The sequence below is a fragment of the Toxotes jaculatrix genome, chromosome 1, assembly GCF_017976425.1.
Source record: "Toxotes jaculatrix isolate fToxJac2 chromosome 1, fToxJac2.pri, whole genome shotgun sequence".
NCBI lineage: Eukaryota > Metazoa > Chordata > Actinopteri > Toxotidae > Toxotes > Toxotes jaculatrix.
The window spans coordinates 2,292,743-2,310,272 of record NC_054394.1 but is presented as its reverse complement, the minus strand read 5'-3'; the positions used below and the strand labels follow the sequence as shown (position 1 = coordinate 2,310,272).

The 17,530-nt window shown below is 41.6% G+C and overlaps 1 protein-coding gene across 2 annotated transcripts in view; it reads left to right on the top strand.

The window, feature by feature from the left end:
- The window catches only part of abhd17c (abhydrolase domain containing 17C, depalmitoylase), a 29,520-nt gene extending 17,096 nt beyond the window's left edge, over window positions 1-12,424 (top strand). The window contains exon 3 of one of the 2 annotated variants that reach the window (XM_041043189.1): window positions 12,320-12,424. In XM_041043189.1, the coding sequence (XP_040899123.1) occupies window positions 12,320-12,398 (79 nt within the window). In that variant the 3' untranslated portion in view covers window positions 12,399-12,424. Of the gene's footprint in view, window positions 1-4,076; window positions 6,443-12,319 lie in introns of those variants that run through there. The other variant, XM_041043182.1, reaches the window with a different exon arrangement.
- Window positions 12,425-17,530: the final 5,106 nt, after the last annotated feature.

Genomic DNA, 17,530 nt, shown 5'->3' with positions numbered 1-17,530 from the left:
CACCAGGATGAGCCACGGTCCTGTTTTGACCAAAAAAACTGGTGCTTAGGCTTCTTCAGAGCTAAGGAGTGGCATTATGACAGTGCTGCTATCGCAGTATCATCTCACACCTCACCCTGTGCATAATTGAGTCACACACACACACACACACACTGAGACCAAATTATGCACATTTGCACTATGATAAAATGAAACAAGTCTGTTGCGTCTCTACAGATTTGTAGTCAGCTGAATAACATGATGAGGAGTAATTAGTGTATCTAGCGTCCTGCATGATAAAGTAAGTGCTTGTAAGCGTCGTTGCTAACTTGAGGGTGAGTGCTTGGCAGATTTCAGATTCTCTGACCTGTAGCAGTGTAACAAGTTTGCCCTCAGGTCATGTGAAGTGCATGAGAAACATCCAGTGATTTACTTAATTGATATTCACTGAATGCTAAAGTCAAATTTGTGTTATTTTCTGTGTTTTTTTTGTTGTTTTTTTTTAATTACTTTTGCCTTTACAGCTTCTGCAGCACAGCCCCATAGTGAGGAGCAAAATAAGGGAGGACAGGGTTAATGAATGTCTGTGACAGAATATGTAGTGAAAGCCCTTCACCCCTTCAGCACAGAGGAATGTCCTTGGTTTGGGTTTGATAGTTAATTAACATGGCTTGTATTATTTAAGAAGCTGGACTCTTTTTGTTAAGTGAAACAGTTAACATTTTTTTTTGTTACTGCACCAAAAACTGTACTTTTTTTTTTTTTTTTTGACCAACATATTTCTGAATTGCTCACCAACCAAACTACTTAAATAGTTTCGAGAAGTGATTTGAAAGGATTTCTTGATTTGGCATTGACAGCTGGATTGGGAGTCAATAAAATGCTGTCAAACTCCATCCTTAGATATATCTGATTGTCTAATGTTAGAGTCAGACAGGTGGCTAGCAGGTAGCGTTTTTGAGCGTAGATGACAGTTGGCTTACAGACTTTCCAGAACCTTTGAAGTAGAGCTTTGAAATACAACATATGATGGTTTTATGTTAATATCTTAAAAGCTGGAATTTGAGAGATCTTGAATTTAAGCAGTGTGTCCTGTCAGTCTGAGCCCAACTAAGTAACCAATGTTCCCCAAAATATTCTGTCTTCTGCTGCACCTACAATCATGAGCAATGGACACTGATGGACAGGGAAACTTCTGAGGCAGTCATGGCTGCTGTTGTAACCAAACCACTACATTACCTAATGGTTTTACCACTAGGTAATGTTAGTATCATCTGTCTAAATCCAGCATGTTCAACATGGCTGTATGGGTGCGTGCCCTTGCAAATCAAATCGCTTCTTTTTCAGTCTTTACCCTCTACTAGTGTTGGTGGTGCCACTCTCGACACTGCATGTTTTGCATACTGCAAGTCTTTTGTCAAGGTTTTCTGGTTCTGAATTATAATTGTGTGTCTGAGTGGGAAGATAAGATGTCTGGTGTCAAAGCTTCCCAGCTGGACCTGTATAAAAACCAGCAGGGGCCCACTGTCAGCATATAGCAGGAGTTCTCCAGTCTAGCATGGTGCTGAGTTTTGGCCTACTTTTTGTCTTCTGTATATCATACATTAGTCGCAGTTCTTTCCTTCAGTTTTAATGCCTTCGTGCTGGCAACTGCCTTGGTCAGAGGCATTATTGTCCATCTGTCCGTCCATTCCCTTCTCGTGAACATCATATTTCTGGATTGGCATGAGGGAATTTCTTAAAACTTGACACAGAAGTCCTCGTTCACTCAAGGATGAAGTGTTTAGAATTTGGTGGTCAAAGGTCAGGGCAGGGCAGGGCAGTACATGGTCACTTTAAGCTATATTGGTACATTTTCAGACGGGGCATAAGATGAGACAGTATAGTTTATATCAGTGTTTATCCTGTAACGCTGTGCCAGTGTTTGCATCTCTCCTCCCTCACATTCTTCACTCAGCCCCACCCACCCATTCCCACTGCGTCTGTGAGCAAACCAAACTCTCAGAAGATGGAGGAAAACACAGCGGAGATCCACGATCGATCGGGCACAAGGTTGGAAAAAGAAAAACAATCAAAATCAAAACAAAACACAACAAGAAAAACACAAATTTATGCTTCAGACAAGCATAGGTGTTGAAAGGGTTACAGTTACAGGGTTACAGAAGGGCTACAGCTGTTATTCTAATATGCCAGATACATATTTAATCAACATCCATATCTTCTGCTGGTTTTGTTACAGGCTGCTGTAGTTACTCATTGTCAGCTGTAATTAGGCTGAAACTTGAAAACGTTTGTCCTTCTAAGCCAACAAAAGGTAATTAGACATCTACACTGAACCCTTGAGTTTTATTTATTTATATCTTTAGCTACTTGGTGAATCCTAAATGTAATTAGATTTTTATCAGGGTTATGATTTTAGAAGCAGATTAGATTCTGGGCTCATTTAAGAAAATGCTACCAAAGCCCAGCCCTAATAGTCAGATAGTCTGTAAACCTCATTTTTACCACTGTTTTTCTCTCCTCTGTCACAGTTTGCTCTTTGTAGCTGTAAACTCGCATTCACCCAAACGCTGGAAGAGAAAATGTGCATGTTTGACAGCCACATGTGCCATAACTCTGTAAGTCTGTATGCGAAGTGAACAGGATAATAGTTTTTTATTCCATCTGGAATGAAATTAGCCCATGATGATTTCCCTGCATTAATCTTCCAGCTAACCTCTGTCTGAGCAGTAGGGCACCGTGAAGGCTGAGCTTCTACACCTAGTTATGGGTGAGGATGATTAGTAAGGAATTTGTATGCATGGCAGGGACTGCAGCTTTGCATATTTCCATTCAGGCCACAAGACAGAGCTGATCATTATTTAACTCATTCAGAGTGAGTGTGTTACACGCAGACGCATTTACACATCCATGTTATTGGCACGGCGGTTCCACATATCCAACTTTTCCATGCATGTTGAATTTTGGACCTTAAATATCTGAATAGGAAGCTAGCGAGTGTCAGAACAGAAGAGCTCCTGTAAAGGTCACCATGTCACAGCAGCCTGGAGATTAAGAGGATTAAACATGACTCGTCACATTTTCTCCCTTTCTACGGCTAGTGCAGCCACTCTTTGCTTGTATCTCCAGTCCTACCGTGGTCTTCTCAGAGTACGTGTTCTCTCTGTGATGTGCTCAGACTTTTTGATATGCTGGCTAACATGCTGGACCTGCAGAACCACAATACATCCCCACCATAATCCTCCAAAAAGCCTGTTGCACTAACATTGGCCGTCAGAAACTCTGGGCTCTGTTAGCCCTCAGCAATCTATCTCAGGCTCTCAGCGTTCTGCAGACACCCAAAGATACTGCCAGCTTGACTTAGAGTCAAATCTCTCTCTCTCTGGGTCCCGCTGCAATCAACAGCACCATCTGCAGAGTGTGTGTGTGGAGTGAGGCAGGAACATAAGCTGTCGTGGAAACTGGGATCACTTGGTTGGATGAGGCAGTGAAAACTGTGCTCTGATCAGTTTTTCTGCTCTCAGAACATCCCAGAATGTCAGGAGTTTGGAGTGTGTGGATTTAACAGAAGGCTTCTCACACACTGTACATAGTGGCTTTAATATGTTGCTGTTGTGGTATCCTGGGATGTAAGCGTTCATTTTAGACTTCGACAGATGGATTCCAGGTCACCAGGTCTTCATCTGCCTGTTTTATTAAGAATATTTTGGAAGCCTATTTATGTGCAAACGTGTGGTAGAGAAGAATCCCAGCATGCATTTCACATGAACCAGCGGGGATGGCAGAGAACAGCCAAACCCTAGTTGTTGGGATATTTGTTCCAAAACTGTTGTGTCAACGAATTAAGTTTTGAGCTGTTGACACAACGATCTCAACTCAAAGCTCCTGCTCACTTGGTCTGGAGTTTTCAACCAGTTGCTGTACTCTGCATTGAGACAGGCTTCCTGTTTTACCACAGTAAGTCAAAATTGTCCATTTCAAAAATGTGTTATGAGCGGTCAGTGGTCTAATCCATTCCAACAGGCATTTTAAAAGGATTTCATGGTTTGTCTCTTGTTCTTACCCTTAATCTCTTTCTGTCTCTTCCCCCTCCACAGTATTGACAAGGTATCGAAGGTGGCATCCCCAGTGCTGGTGATCCACGGTACGGAGGACGAGGTCATCGACTTCTCTCACGGTCTGGCCATGTACGAGCGCTGCCCCCGCGCCGTCGAGCCCCTGTGGGTGGAGGGAGCCGGCCACAACGACATTGAACTGTACGCCCAGTACCTGGAGAGACTCAAGCAGTTCATCTCCTTCGAGCTTCCCACCTCCTGAGGGGAGCTCAGCCAGCGGGCCAGGGTTCATCTCAACACACTCACGAAGCCTCCTCCTTATCATCTCCCAACTTCCTCTCTTGGCCAAAAGGGGGGCAGGCCTGGAGAAAACTGATCACACTGTTCTCCCCTGTCCTTGGAGCCACGTCAGGGTGGGAACATGTAGTGGACTGGAACAGGAGGTGGTTTTTAGATTGTTGAGGTGCAGCTGAGCGTAAGACCAGTCCCAGCAAGGCGTGCAGCTTTGGCTTAAAATGTAGTGTCCCTAAAGCCAGGCTGTTGCTCCTACATGTGGACCCAGTTTGCCAGATGAGCCCGGGCCTAGATGGTGTTTGCACTCGCTGCTCAATCTGGATTTATTTTCCCACTCCGGCTCTCAGCCTCCCTCTCTCCTTCCACTGACTCCTGTCTCCCTGTCCACTTTCTATGTCAGTGTCTCTCACTGTGAGCTTCAGCTTGTCACGTTTCCTTATTCTTCCCTCTGCTTCTCCCTCCATCCCTGCTTTCCTTTGGACTGAGAGTCTTTGCAGTGTCCAAGCTTGATTTTTGTATTCTTTTATACCAGGTGAAGAAGTATCAATTTTTGCACCTCGAGATACAATGGAAGTTTTTTACTTTTTATGTATTTTTAAGTTACCATTCAGGGTTGATTAAACAGTTGCACTTTTAATGTGCAGACATTTTCAGGTAATGATTTTTTTTTTTCTGTGTTTGAAGATGTATATGTTGGTTTCTTTTGTTATTGGCATTCCATGTTAGAACTTTTTTTTTTTTTTTTTTTTGTGAGTGTGTTTAAAAGCTTTTAACCAGAGTGCGCCCCTGCACATCTGGCCTTTGTAGCTGTGATCTCCATTGTCCTGGTGCATGCTACTCTCACATACATGGGGAAGGCTGCACCAAACTTCACTGAGAAATATAGCAATTTACGACACTCCTTGCTTTTTGGTACACTCGCACATAATTCTGGCAGAAAATGACTCAAGTCTTTGAATATTTCGGAGCCACTGATAAATTCAGCACACCATCAGCATGATCAGGACTGACTCCAGTGACGTGCTGACAGTTAGAACTGGTTTTCCTGCTCTCAATAACTGTACAAATGGTACACCATTGCAACACGATGGTAAAGAGCTGCGTGAACCTGAATTTATCAGAGGACCTAAATGATTAGCAGAATACCTCAACAGGTCACATGAACATGTGCATCAAGACTTGTTGCACCTGTAAATTGTGTCCAACCAGGTGTGTACTGTTGCCGCTAAGCAACGCAGCGATGAGTATCCCAGATGTTGGGGTCACACAGAAGCTTACCTCAATAGAAGAGAGAGCAGCAGGTATCAGGGCTGTGCTTTTGTTAACTGGAGATCATGTGGTAAACAAGACTTGACAGCTGTTTCAAACAGGAACACTCTTGACTCAGTACTGTAAACTGAAGCCAGGGAGCGTGGCGCTGGGTTTAACAGGGAACTGTGAACCCCGCTCCATGTCAAGGTGTTTTGAGGTCAGCCTCCTGTTGCCGGGTTTGGGTTGTGTGTTTCAATTATCAGTCATTTCACACTACAGATAAAGCCTTACGTTTGTACACATTTCACGGGGGGCTCTCGTGGTCTTCAGGGGGACTGATAACTGCTGCTATTCATCAGATGAATCAATCAGTCGCTCGTGTGAAAGCCAGACAGTTTGGGGAATACAGAAACGACAGCATGGTACTAAAACCAAATCCAGCCCGATCATCATCATCATCATCGTCCCCCCCTTTTTTTGTGTTCCTGCCTGCAGCAGGAGAGGAATCGGCCTCATGTCCTCTTTTTAACAGCACTGCTGTCCGCTGAGCCTCCGGACAGGTCGAGAGCAGAGAGCAGAGACATCAGAGAGAACCACAAAGGGGAAATAAAATGTTCTGGAAATAAGCAGAACGTGCAGACCACCTCTTACAGTCGTAGACATTTCTACTTGTGTCAACTGTATTTCAACGATTTGTTCTTAGCCCCGTACAAATGAGAGAGGAAAAAAAAAAAAAAAAAAAGAAGTATAACACTAAATGACGTTTCAGTCACACTGAGGTAAAACACCAAAAAAAAATAAGTGAAACACTGTCACACTGAAGAAAATGCTGAAAACGTGTTGGGGGGGGGGAGATTATGTTTGAGGGATCTTTGCCTAGCAACTCGTGATGATCGTTTGACTGATCCGTGTATTGCTGTGAAGTGGTTTGTCAGTTGGGTATTAATGTGATTCTAGCTGATTTTGGGCCGATCATCTCTAGTGGATTTCCTCTAGCTCCTCTTTTTACAGGAAATGAAGACCCTGCTTTGGTCCTGATCATTGTTTTTGATACTGACGTTTTTAACGAGGCTTTCCAGTCTAAATGTTGATAGATTTACAGTCTCTGACGCTGGTTTGTATGATAATCCTCCGTAACGGTATACGTCAATATCTTCTCTATACATATTAGCCCTTTTACGCAGGGCAGGTTAGTCTCATTGATTTTAACACTGGATTCACGATATGCAAGTGAAGATGATGCTAGTAGAATCAGATTTTGTAATCGTGTGTAAAACAGATGAAATAAGCCTTAAATATGCCATGAAACAGATTGTCATACATGTGGTGTTTGCTGCAAGAAAAGCAGCACAATGGATGTTTTAATGCTTATAATGGAATAAAGGATGCATGGAAGTGTGTGTTGGACCTTATTGTTTCACTGTGTTAGAGGGATTACAGGCCTGTGTCACTGTCATTCCCACTGGGTTTCTTCTTAAAGGGCTGGTTCACTCTAAATTTGAAAAGCTGTTGCTGGTGTTAGCTGCTGCCACATTCACTTTGTCTAAAACAAAAATTTCCAGACGTTCAGAATCAGAGAGGAATTATGGGAGATGCCAAGTGAGATAATAGGGTTTCAGCGCCTACAGTACAATACTTCCAGAAACAAAAGATCCCAGATGTTAAATGTCTAAACTAAAATTATCCTTTTTCTTTTCTTCTTCTTCTTTTTTTTTTTTATTTTTTATTTTTTTTATTTAATTCAGCATCAGACACCGAGACACGGATCAGACATTTGATCTTTCAAATCTTGCTTTCTGGCTCTCAATATATTTGGATCTGTACTGACACAGTGGTTTAGTATCCAGTCCTGACTGTGACTGTGACCCTCAGTGTCTGTGCCAGCCTTCCTCATTATTCCCATGTTCATTCTGTGAACTCACTGAGGGCTGTTACTGTGACACAGGAGCCTTCAGAGCGTCACAGTCCTCTGAGATTAAGGAATTCCTCATTAGAAGCTGCTGGAAAGGACACAAGCAATATTAATGCTCACCTCTGAATTTTTTTTTTTTCTTTTTTTTTTTTTTTTTTTAAGATTAAAGGTTTTCTTCTCTTTAATTGGAGCTTTTGATAAATGTGTTAGTGTGAATTCCAGATCTATGAAATAAGCCATAAAGGGCAGTAGAGGAAGTGTAAAATGACTGATCTGTGCTAAGCCGTTTTAGTTTTTCCATTCAATGAGGAGAAAATCAAACAATTGACAGTTTTGACAGTGGCTTATATTGAACAATAAGTAGAAACTCGTGTACCGGAGATTATAAAGCACAAACTGATTGTAAAAGTTTCTCACATCTGTAGCTCAGCTCATTTTTAGACCAGACCAAGGAAACAATGATTCATCATTGCTTGTCACATTCACACCAAGAGCTCTGAACATGATATTATACAGACTGACAGGTATACTCACTGATTGGACGGTGTTGGTGATGTCATCGACCCATGTGGGTAAATTAGATCAGTCATCCAGTCAGGCTGCATCTCACCTCTTCTTCTGTTTATTTGTCCTGTCTTTCCTTTTTACAGAGAAATAACTGATCATGGCGTAAACCTCAGTAAACAGAGGCTCCTCGACTTTGGAAATAACTTTCCTGAGGAGATGAAGGCAGCACACAGAGAACTCTGCTTCAGCTGTTAAATCACTGGTAAAAAAAAAAAAAAAAAAACCCCTCTTTGGTTAAACTTTGTTGTTTCAGTGATTTAACTTTACAGCATTTTAGTTTGTTTTACTCAGCTTCTCTTTTATAATGTGATTAATTTTTATCGTAAAGCACAAAATTCTGTTTTGGAAAGTGATACATAATAATAATGTATAACATTATCATGATATTATTATTAGACTGCAAATTGACAGCATTGTAATGAATGATGACCAGCAGGTAGAGACAGGATAAAAAGGAGGTGACGGTTGGACCTCACCATGGTGGAGACGTGAAATCTGTAGTTGGCAGTTAACCTGTAGATCTCACTGCCCGGACACATCCAGCTTTGGAGACTAAAAACCAAATCTCACATTCTCACAATGTGACTGCTGCCAGGACCAAAATCAACAAATGACACGACACTCACTGACACAAGTGCAATAAAACCAACAGTGGAGGCGCTGTGGCATTTTCAAAACAGGAGAGAGGAGCAGATGGATGATGTGTTGATGAAGTGTTTTTCTTTCTTCTATCCAGGGACTCAGTTCCAAGTGTCTGAGACCGAGACTGTGTCCAAATGACATTCACTCTAACTGTCTGTGTGTCAGTATGTTTTAACACTTGGAAGTAGACCAGAGAGGGTTCTCCATCAGCTGGGATCACGTGTTGTGGTACGGGATAGATCACATGACTTGTTGCTCTTTGTGACTGTGCTGCTGCTCGGTGATTGGTGGAGCATCATGCTATGGGTCTGTGCACTCTGTTCTGATTTTCTTTCGTTCTGTTTGTTAGTGCGGACGTTCACAAAGCACTGATTGGTTACTATCTTGCTAATCCACTGGCTCAGATAACTTCGACCCCTGTCTTCCTCATCTTAGTGCTCATGTCCGTCTAACATAAAAGAGGTGATGCCAGTGAGCTGATATCAGAATCCTGGGTTCATTTGGAGTTATGTTCCTTTATTGTCTGTATTGACTGCAGTCTGAGTCACAGCATAATAACAGCTGCAGCTTCACTGTCATCAATGCCATTATCTCCACGTGGATTTCAAAAATCAGCATCAGCGAATTGGAATTTTCTGTATTAACAGTCTATATTTTTGTGCGTCGCACTTCCTCACTGACAAGAGGAAACCTCAGGATATTCCTGTAGCTCTCTGCTGTTAAACCACCTCACATCTCTTCTCTCCTTTAAATCTTGTCAGTGTAGAGCTCAATCCAGTGTGTAGTAAAGTGTGCTAAACCTCAGATGTTCCACCTGCTGTCAGATCTGATTTCAGGTACTATGAAGCCTTTAAACTGAATCAGCTGCAAACTGCCATCAAATTAAACCTGTTCATTCACCTGTGATCTGATTCTTGTACTGTTCACTAGTTCTTTGCTGGCTTGTGGTTTCCTGGCCTTACCTGTGGTGAGACTGGACCCCCTTTTGTTTTCTTCTCAGGGAAAACTGAATGTATGTCCTGTGGGTCTGTGAAAACACATTTGTCGTGGTCTTTGATATGAAAATCTAGGAGAACTTCAGTCACATGACATTTCCTAGGACGACTGTTTAAAGACATTCTCCTCTGATACCTAATAACAATACAGCATAACAATAAGGTTTCAAATTGGAAATCCACATCCCATAATGCTTTAGATGATCTGATGGGGACCATGGCAGCGGTTTTACTTCTCTTGCCATGTACAATAGCATTAACGACACGGAGCGTGAGAACGCGATTTGGAACCCAGTGCTTTGAACTCTGTCTGCCCCCTGGAGGCTCCACATCCTCCATATGTTCTTTCTTCTTTCTCTTGAATGGAGAAATGATTTGAAAATGAACACCTGTCTTGAACCCAGCACCTGAGCACGTTCCACTGGTGATGGAATTCCATCACCAGTGGAAACCAGTATCCTACTGTTTGGAGATATTTGTTCCAGACATTATATATAGAGAGAGACATCAAAGCATTCAATCAGTTTCCTATCCTATTCCCAGTTAACGATTTTATTCACATTGTCGGTGCTGTAGCTGGATGTATTCCATCCAACAGAGATGGAAGGAAAGTAATACAAATACAAAGTAATTGATCAGTGACTTGGACGTGCAAAGTCATGAAATCATGAAAGTCACTGAGTTTATTTCAGAGGAAAAAGAGCACACAAAGTTACCAGGGCTGGTGTTAGCTGCTGCTAACACACCACCCAAATCTCCAGCTGAACTGTCGGCAGTCGGGATGTATTGTGGGTAATGGATGGACAGATGATATCTCTGTTTCTGCTTCATTGATTTTTTTTTTGGCAGTCCAGTCTGACAGTATTAGGAGTGTAATGGTAAATCAGCGGAGTACTCTTTCAATAACAGGTCAGATGACTCGATGTTTTTAGTGAAAATCTGACAGAATTATCACCAGTTTAGCAGTTCAGCTTCTTTCAGCTCGATGTTTTGGTTTTACAGCCACAGCTTTTCTGTTTTGAGTCAGTCTCTCTTCTCTCACCAACCTGATTTTACTTGGAAATTAAGTCGGAAAAAACGGGAAATGTAACAACGCAGAAGATGGGAGTCGTTTAGGTTAATAGAGGAAGCTGAAGTGAAACCAAACTTTTGGGTTCTGTTCAAGCGTCATTCAAAATCCCACTGACATTTCTAACCACACATTAATGACTAAAATCCAGCCTTTGTAACCCTGCATCCATCATTCTGCTCCACACAACATCCCATCACACATCAGAAACACAAAGCAGAGACCCAGGGGATTGTAGAAAGGTTCCTGCAGGCAGTGGACACACAGATTATTACAGACTACTTTATTTGGCATGTTCTCGCAGATTTAACGTTCATCAGTGACAGTTATTTACAGGTGAAACTGATGGTCAGTGCAGATGAGAAACCTGCTGCATGAGCATGTGCACCAATCTGAGCTGATCATAAAGAGACGAGGAATCATCCATGATGGAGCTGACCAAAAACCAGATATTTTACCTGTACCAGAACCCTTTGCGTCCAAATAATGCGTCTGATTACAGATTCATTTTACACCTGCCTGTGAGCGCGGTACTCCCGCTGTGGAGCCTCATATGTGGCCAGTTGCCAGAGCAAGCATTTACTGAGTAGGGCTTAACCATCCAATTTACCCTCGGATGGGAAAGCTCTGGCGTCAGCCCCAAGGTGTGCGTCTGTTTCCTGCAGCTGATAGGAGATCAGAGCCTCGGAGCACGGGTGGTGACTCTGAGCTGGCTCCACCGCAGGCTTCACTTTGTTTGGGGCGGGAGGACCGGTTTAAGACACCACAGGTGGTGATTGTGGAGAATCTCCTGCAATGACTTTTTAAACGGGTCAGATTCGTGTTAAAGATCTTACTGAAGACTACTTAAAGTCAATAAAAACTGCCACACGCACAACTCTGTCACAGTCTCGATTAGGACATATTTTGGCTTTAAAATGTGGGACAGACTCTGACGAGATCAAGAAACTCCTGTTATTTCCATTAAAAAGGGATGAAATTCCCTTCCTGTCCTAGTCCTGCCACTTGTTTCATTTTGTGCAGATAATTAATGAAATAACAAGAGTCCCTCTGCTCGTCTGATACAACCACTTCAATGTAATCTCACATCTCTCACAGTAATTATTGTTGGATGGGTCTGTGATGTGATGCGTGGAGGAGATGTTGAAACAGACAGAAGATGTATGTATCCATCATTTAACAACGTGTTGTGATCTGTCTTTGATCAGGAGAGAGAGAGTGTGTGTCAGTGAGACAGCTGCTCTGGTTTTGGACTCAGTCAATAACACACACATTAACAAACAGGGCTGAGGAAATGAACAGAGTCTATGAGGCTTGAATAAACACAGGCTGCATGTTAATGCTGCATCTCAGCTCGCTCTGAATCGCCCTGTTTGATTGGTAAATTCTTATTTCCTCTTTTACATCCGCTGTTTCATTGTTTCATTGTTCATTTCTTCTTCAGTGCTTTCACTTACTTTGACTCGTTTTATATTTCTCATGAACAAACAAATGTCCCAGTTCCAGCGTTTGCTGTCTGTTGATTTTGTCCCCTTCTTGTGTCCCATATTTACAGAAACTGCCCATGTGCCCCGCTGAGAAACCCTCAGTCCAACCCAGACCCTCAGTCAGTGGAGCTCAGGTGCCTGGTTTGAACTTTATTTTAAAGCCAAATCATCTCTGTGGAGTCTGTGTCTGCTGGCACTGAAATTTGAGCTTTCCTTTTGTGTTTGCATGATATCTGACAGAGTTAACATTAAAATTTAAAAATGCTTTGAATATTTTTTTTCAAAAATACACAAACTAAAATATAATGAAAATTTTAATGTCTATTTCACATTGTTCTGCTAAAACGCTGCCATGATGATAATAAGGCTCTGACTCACTTTATATATTTATTAAAATGCATATTCATGTATATTTTTTTAAATATATATTTGTTTTGTGTGCCTCTTTTATGACATCTGCCAAAGCCACCATTTTTTCGTTGTAGCAGTGTTGAATGGCAGCAAGTGTGGTTACAGCAACAGATTCACCAGGACTTAAATAAAAAAAAAAAGAAATACGGCAATACTGAGGGAAGGAGCATTTTCAACCAAAAGAGGAAACATCTCAAACTTATGGAAGCACCTCAGAGGTAAACTTGTGGATCTGTCCACAGAACTCAGGGGGAGAGTTTCAGTTTTTGTCAAAATGTTCATATCCTGAAATTTCACTGTTACTACTTGTGATCTGTGAAAGCATCTTTTGTTGTAAAGCGAAACACACAACATTCACCAAGGCTAACGTTATCTTGTTCAGCTGACAGTGGAAGTCTCTCCTGCTCAGAAACATTTGACAAAATAAATAAACTAAATAAACACAAGGCTGAAGCTCAAGCTCAGCCTTTGTTAGCCAAAGTAACATTAACCATATGCCACAGGTTATAACAGATCATCTGAAATAAAACTAAAATCATAAATCTGTCTTTTATTGTCAGTGTCAGTGTTTGGTTCTGGTGAATTTTCTTCACAGATGCCAAAGTCGTGATGTCTCCAAAATTACATTCATAAACGACCAAAATGTAAAATTATTTGAAAAATGTTTCTTTCAGGATGACAAGATCCTCGCAGCATAACTTCAGTCACAGCAGGACCTTCTGCAGCAAGCTAATCTTTAACAGAACAGCCCATTAACATGAGCTTTGATCCTGCTCTGTTTTTTATTCCACACCTCCCAAATGTTAGAATGTGTTGGTTACAATCATCTTTGTAAAAGAAAAGTGAAGTCATGTGATTTCTCGAGTTTGTTTTTTTATTTTTTGTTTAATCCATCCATACTTCTTCTTCTATCTCTGGATTTGTTTGCTGAAAACAATCTAAATAATACAAGTGGCAGTAGAGGGACAGTGTTTATTCACTCACACTTAAACACTGACTGATTTGTATAATCACTCACTGCTTTTTTTGTTTTTCAGCACCATTCGAGCATCTTTCAGGAATATTAAAAAAAAGGTGCTTCACAGTGTTGTGGACCCAGCAGGCACGATAAGACTTAAAAGCTGCTGCTTCTGCATGTGTGTTTGTGTGTGTGTGAGATAATGTGAGTGGATGGCCACATGTAGTCAAGGGCTTGTTGGAGAAAGTTGATCTGTGGAACAACAAACCTCTCCTGGAGTGTGTGTGTGTGTGTGGGAGCTGAATGTGGGAGTGAGTGTGTGTTCACAGCAGCAGCAGCAGCAGCAGCAGCTCCTCTCTGGGTTTCTCTCCATCTGCTCCAGCTGTTGCTGACTGTAATCTGCTCTCCAAGCTCTGCTACAAGCGACGTGCTGTTTGAAAATGCTCGATGCTTCCTCCTGGCAGCGGAGGGCATCACACACATCTGACAGTTGAGAAGCTAGTGTTCTTCTTTATCTGATTATTTAGAAGTTTAATGAAACACCTCACATGATACATGATGACATTTAGCTCATTTTTGCAAGTTGTTTGCGTCAATTATTAGATTGACATGTATGACAAACAGGACAAACAACCTTTGCAAACATAAGATGCTGAATCTACTGGTCAGAAATGACCCATCACAGAAAAGTGGATATGTAGGTTAGTAATAAAAGCAAAGAACTGTAACATAGATACACACATGCACACCACACACACACACATTCACAGTATCCCTTCCACCCACACACCTCCCTCTCCATCCTGTCACAGAAAAGAAACATTCTGAGCAAAATATTATGAGAGACAACATGAAAAGTTCTCACATCCTGTTACACTCACACAGTCACACATTCACACTTACAACGGTTCCTTCTCTCTCTCCCACCCAGGGGATGTAAAACTCACCTCTTAGTTACTGGATCTAGAACAATATTGTAGCTTTGATACCGCACTGAGCTTTCGAGGCTTCACTGTCTGTCTCACACACGTGATTCATGGCAGCATCATGAGTCAGACACACACTGAATGAGCTTCTTGAACTCTCTTTGACTCATGACCCAAATGAGAACTGTCAAGGTTGATTTTTTTTTTTTTTTTTTTTGTCAATAAAAACACATTTGTCAAAGAAGGATTTACAGTCTGGAAATATGACACCCTCAATTAATTCTTAAAAAAGACAGCAATACCATGAAACTTCACCCTGGGTGGATGAGGTTGGGCTGCTGGAGGGAACTGTGAACAGCACTGGCACGAGTAAGTGAAGTGTCAGGTTATATAATGACTGTGTGGTAAACCAGCATGAAGAAGAAGCCAAGATGGGAAGCGTTTGTCCTTTAGCTGAAACATTTCTATTATGGTTAAGAGTTGTTGTTTTTTTTTGTTTTTTTTTTTGATTTTACAAGCATACTGAACATTCAGCTCTGAGTCTGAACTCTGAGAGGCTGAGGTTGCTAATCATTTTTCAAGTTGTAATCTCGAGATACAGACCGTCCTCCTGAGAAAATCGACAGCATATTCCCCAGAACAACATTTCCAGCAAAGCACTCTCCAACAAAGCCCTCTAGTGTCCGTCTGTTGGAAGCAAAGGTGGACACCAAATATTCTGCAGAGGCAGGAGGGTGGTGTGGACAACTGGCTCACAAAAACTTGGACTTTAACATGGTAGACATGATTTTTTTTTTTTTTTTTTTTTTTTTGGCTCTGTTGATTGAGGAGTGAGATCAAAAAACTATGTGTTGTTCTGGACAAACATATTCTGTCCTTTAATTTGAAGGAATTGAGAGAAAACAAATGAATTTATACTTAAATTGATTAAGTTCAGACTCAACACTTTAATCTCATTGTTTGATTTCAAGTCCAGTTTGCTGTGGATGAAGTAAAAATGAGACTGTCCAGATATTTCTGGATGGCACTGATACTTTCAGCTTCACCTGGCTGCTGCCTCTTTAGTCCATGCTGAGATGGTGACTGTCAGGGTGGGTGTGTTTATGCAACTACCCACAAAGCAGCTCAAAAATGTACTAACGTTAGCCAACAGTTAACAACAACAATTGGGCAAAAGGATGAATGTTTACTTTAAATCTATCTTGTTTACCATGGTAACACTGGCACTTGTAGCATCCAGTATCATAGAGAGAATTCATAGTAGAATTTAGAATCAGATAAAATAACTCCCAGTTACTTTGGACATGTTTCGTACTGTCACTGGAGTCAAATGAAAACCCTGTGTGTCAGTAAAAAGACGGCAAAGGGAACCTTGAACGTATCTATGAGACGGTTTAACAAAGACTCCAATGATTCTTGATTTCACAGCTTTATGTGCAATTTGATCGACAGAGTCAAAATATGATCTCCATCTACGTAGATGGATACCTGATGGTGTTCTGGGAAATGACTGTGAAACTTAAGGGCAATGTCATGGAAGCAAAAAAAAAAAAAAGTTTCTTCCTTTTACTGTCATTTTTTTCTCAAAGGTGAACAAAAGACAAGTGATCTATAGAACAGATAAGTATGCTGTCGCAGGCAAAAAAAAAAAAAAAATTTTGTTGGACTTTAATATCCCAGATAACAAGATAATCGAGTCGTGCTCTTGAGATAACAAGGCTAAACATTAGTGGGTGAATTTTGGCTTCCATAGAAATCGGCGTTCGTTTCACAGTGATGATTGTATGAGAAATGGCTGATCTCATATAATAAGTCAATATTGGTGCAATATATTGGTCTGACCTCACTGCAGAACCAGCTCTCTACGAAACCAGATTGTTTATAGGCCATAAAGAAAGACAAATGGACGACAGCAGGATGGTTGGAAATGAGCGGATCCATCCATCCATCCACAGCCCGTTTGATTTCACTGTAGCATGATGATAGAGGAAAAGTGCCAGTGGCAGAGGAAGTCCAATTTCATGCAAATCAGTTTGGCATGCGTGGCATTTCTACCACTTCATTAACTTGAGCATGCCACTGTGACCAGCTTTATTTGGTAAACTGCCAAACCGGGGCTGATAATTCCTGCCCTTAATTAATGAACAGTGTCTTTGGCACAGAGGAGCAGGGGCCCAGGAGCACCCATTCATCTGGGACCTCTGCAGAGAGACACAGTTGTCACGGAGCCTCTCAATCAACCACACGACCTGTGTGTTTGAGTGCTCGAGTGTCCAATAATGAAGCCTGCAACTCAGAGGGCTCTATTCTGGTGTCAGCACATGGTGTAGAAAGCAGCTCCACACCCGCCAACTGGCAATTTTCATTTCACCAGTGGGAGGAGATGCATGGAAGAGGATGTGGCCGTGGCAATCCAGATGTGTACTGCAATCTTGTTGCCAAGAATGATTTGTTGCCTTGCATGGTCCCTGGTAATATACCAGTATACTGGTGACTTTATTCTTTGAAAGCTCTCTATGAGATCAAACACAAAACCCCTGATGTGATTACAGAAAAATACACTCAATTTGGATTATGCAAATTGTATTTTTTTTTTTTCCAGTGAGACAGAATAAAGATTAAAGAATGATTCTTACCAGCAAATCATATGTCTCTGCTAATAACGACACATACTCTCACATCATTTTCTGATCTGATGCTCCTGGACATGCACTCTGTTGCTCTCAACGTCTTGTTGTGGAGGAAATATAAAACAATGAAGATGCTGTTGTTTGTTTTTTATTTATCCAAAGACACAGACATTTCGGACACAGCTGCCCGGTCCTCCCACCATCAGGTGTTTAATGCAGTCAGGTTATTAAAATAAATTGTTTCCTCCCTGTCTTTGGAGTCCTTCCTGCTGATGACGCCGGAGGTGACCGCCTATAGATGCTCAACAACGACCAGCAAAATATTCAACTACATAGGATCCAGTACTGAGCAGA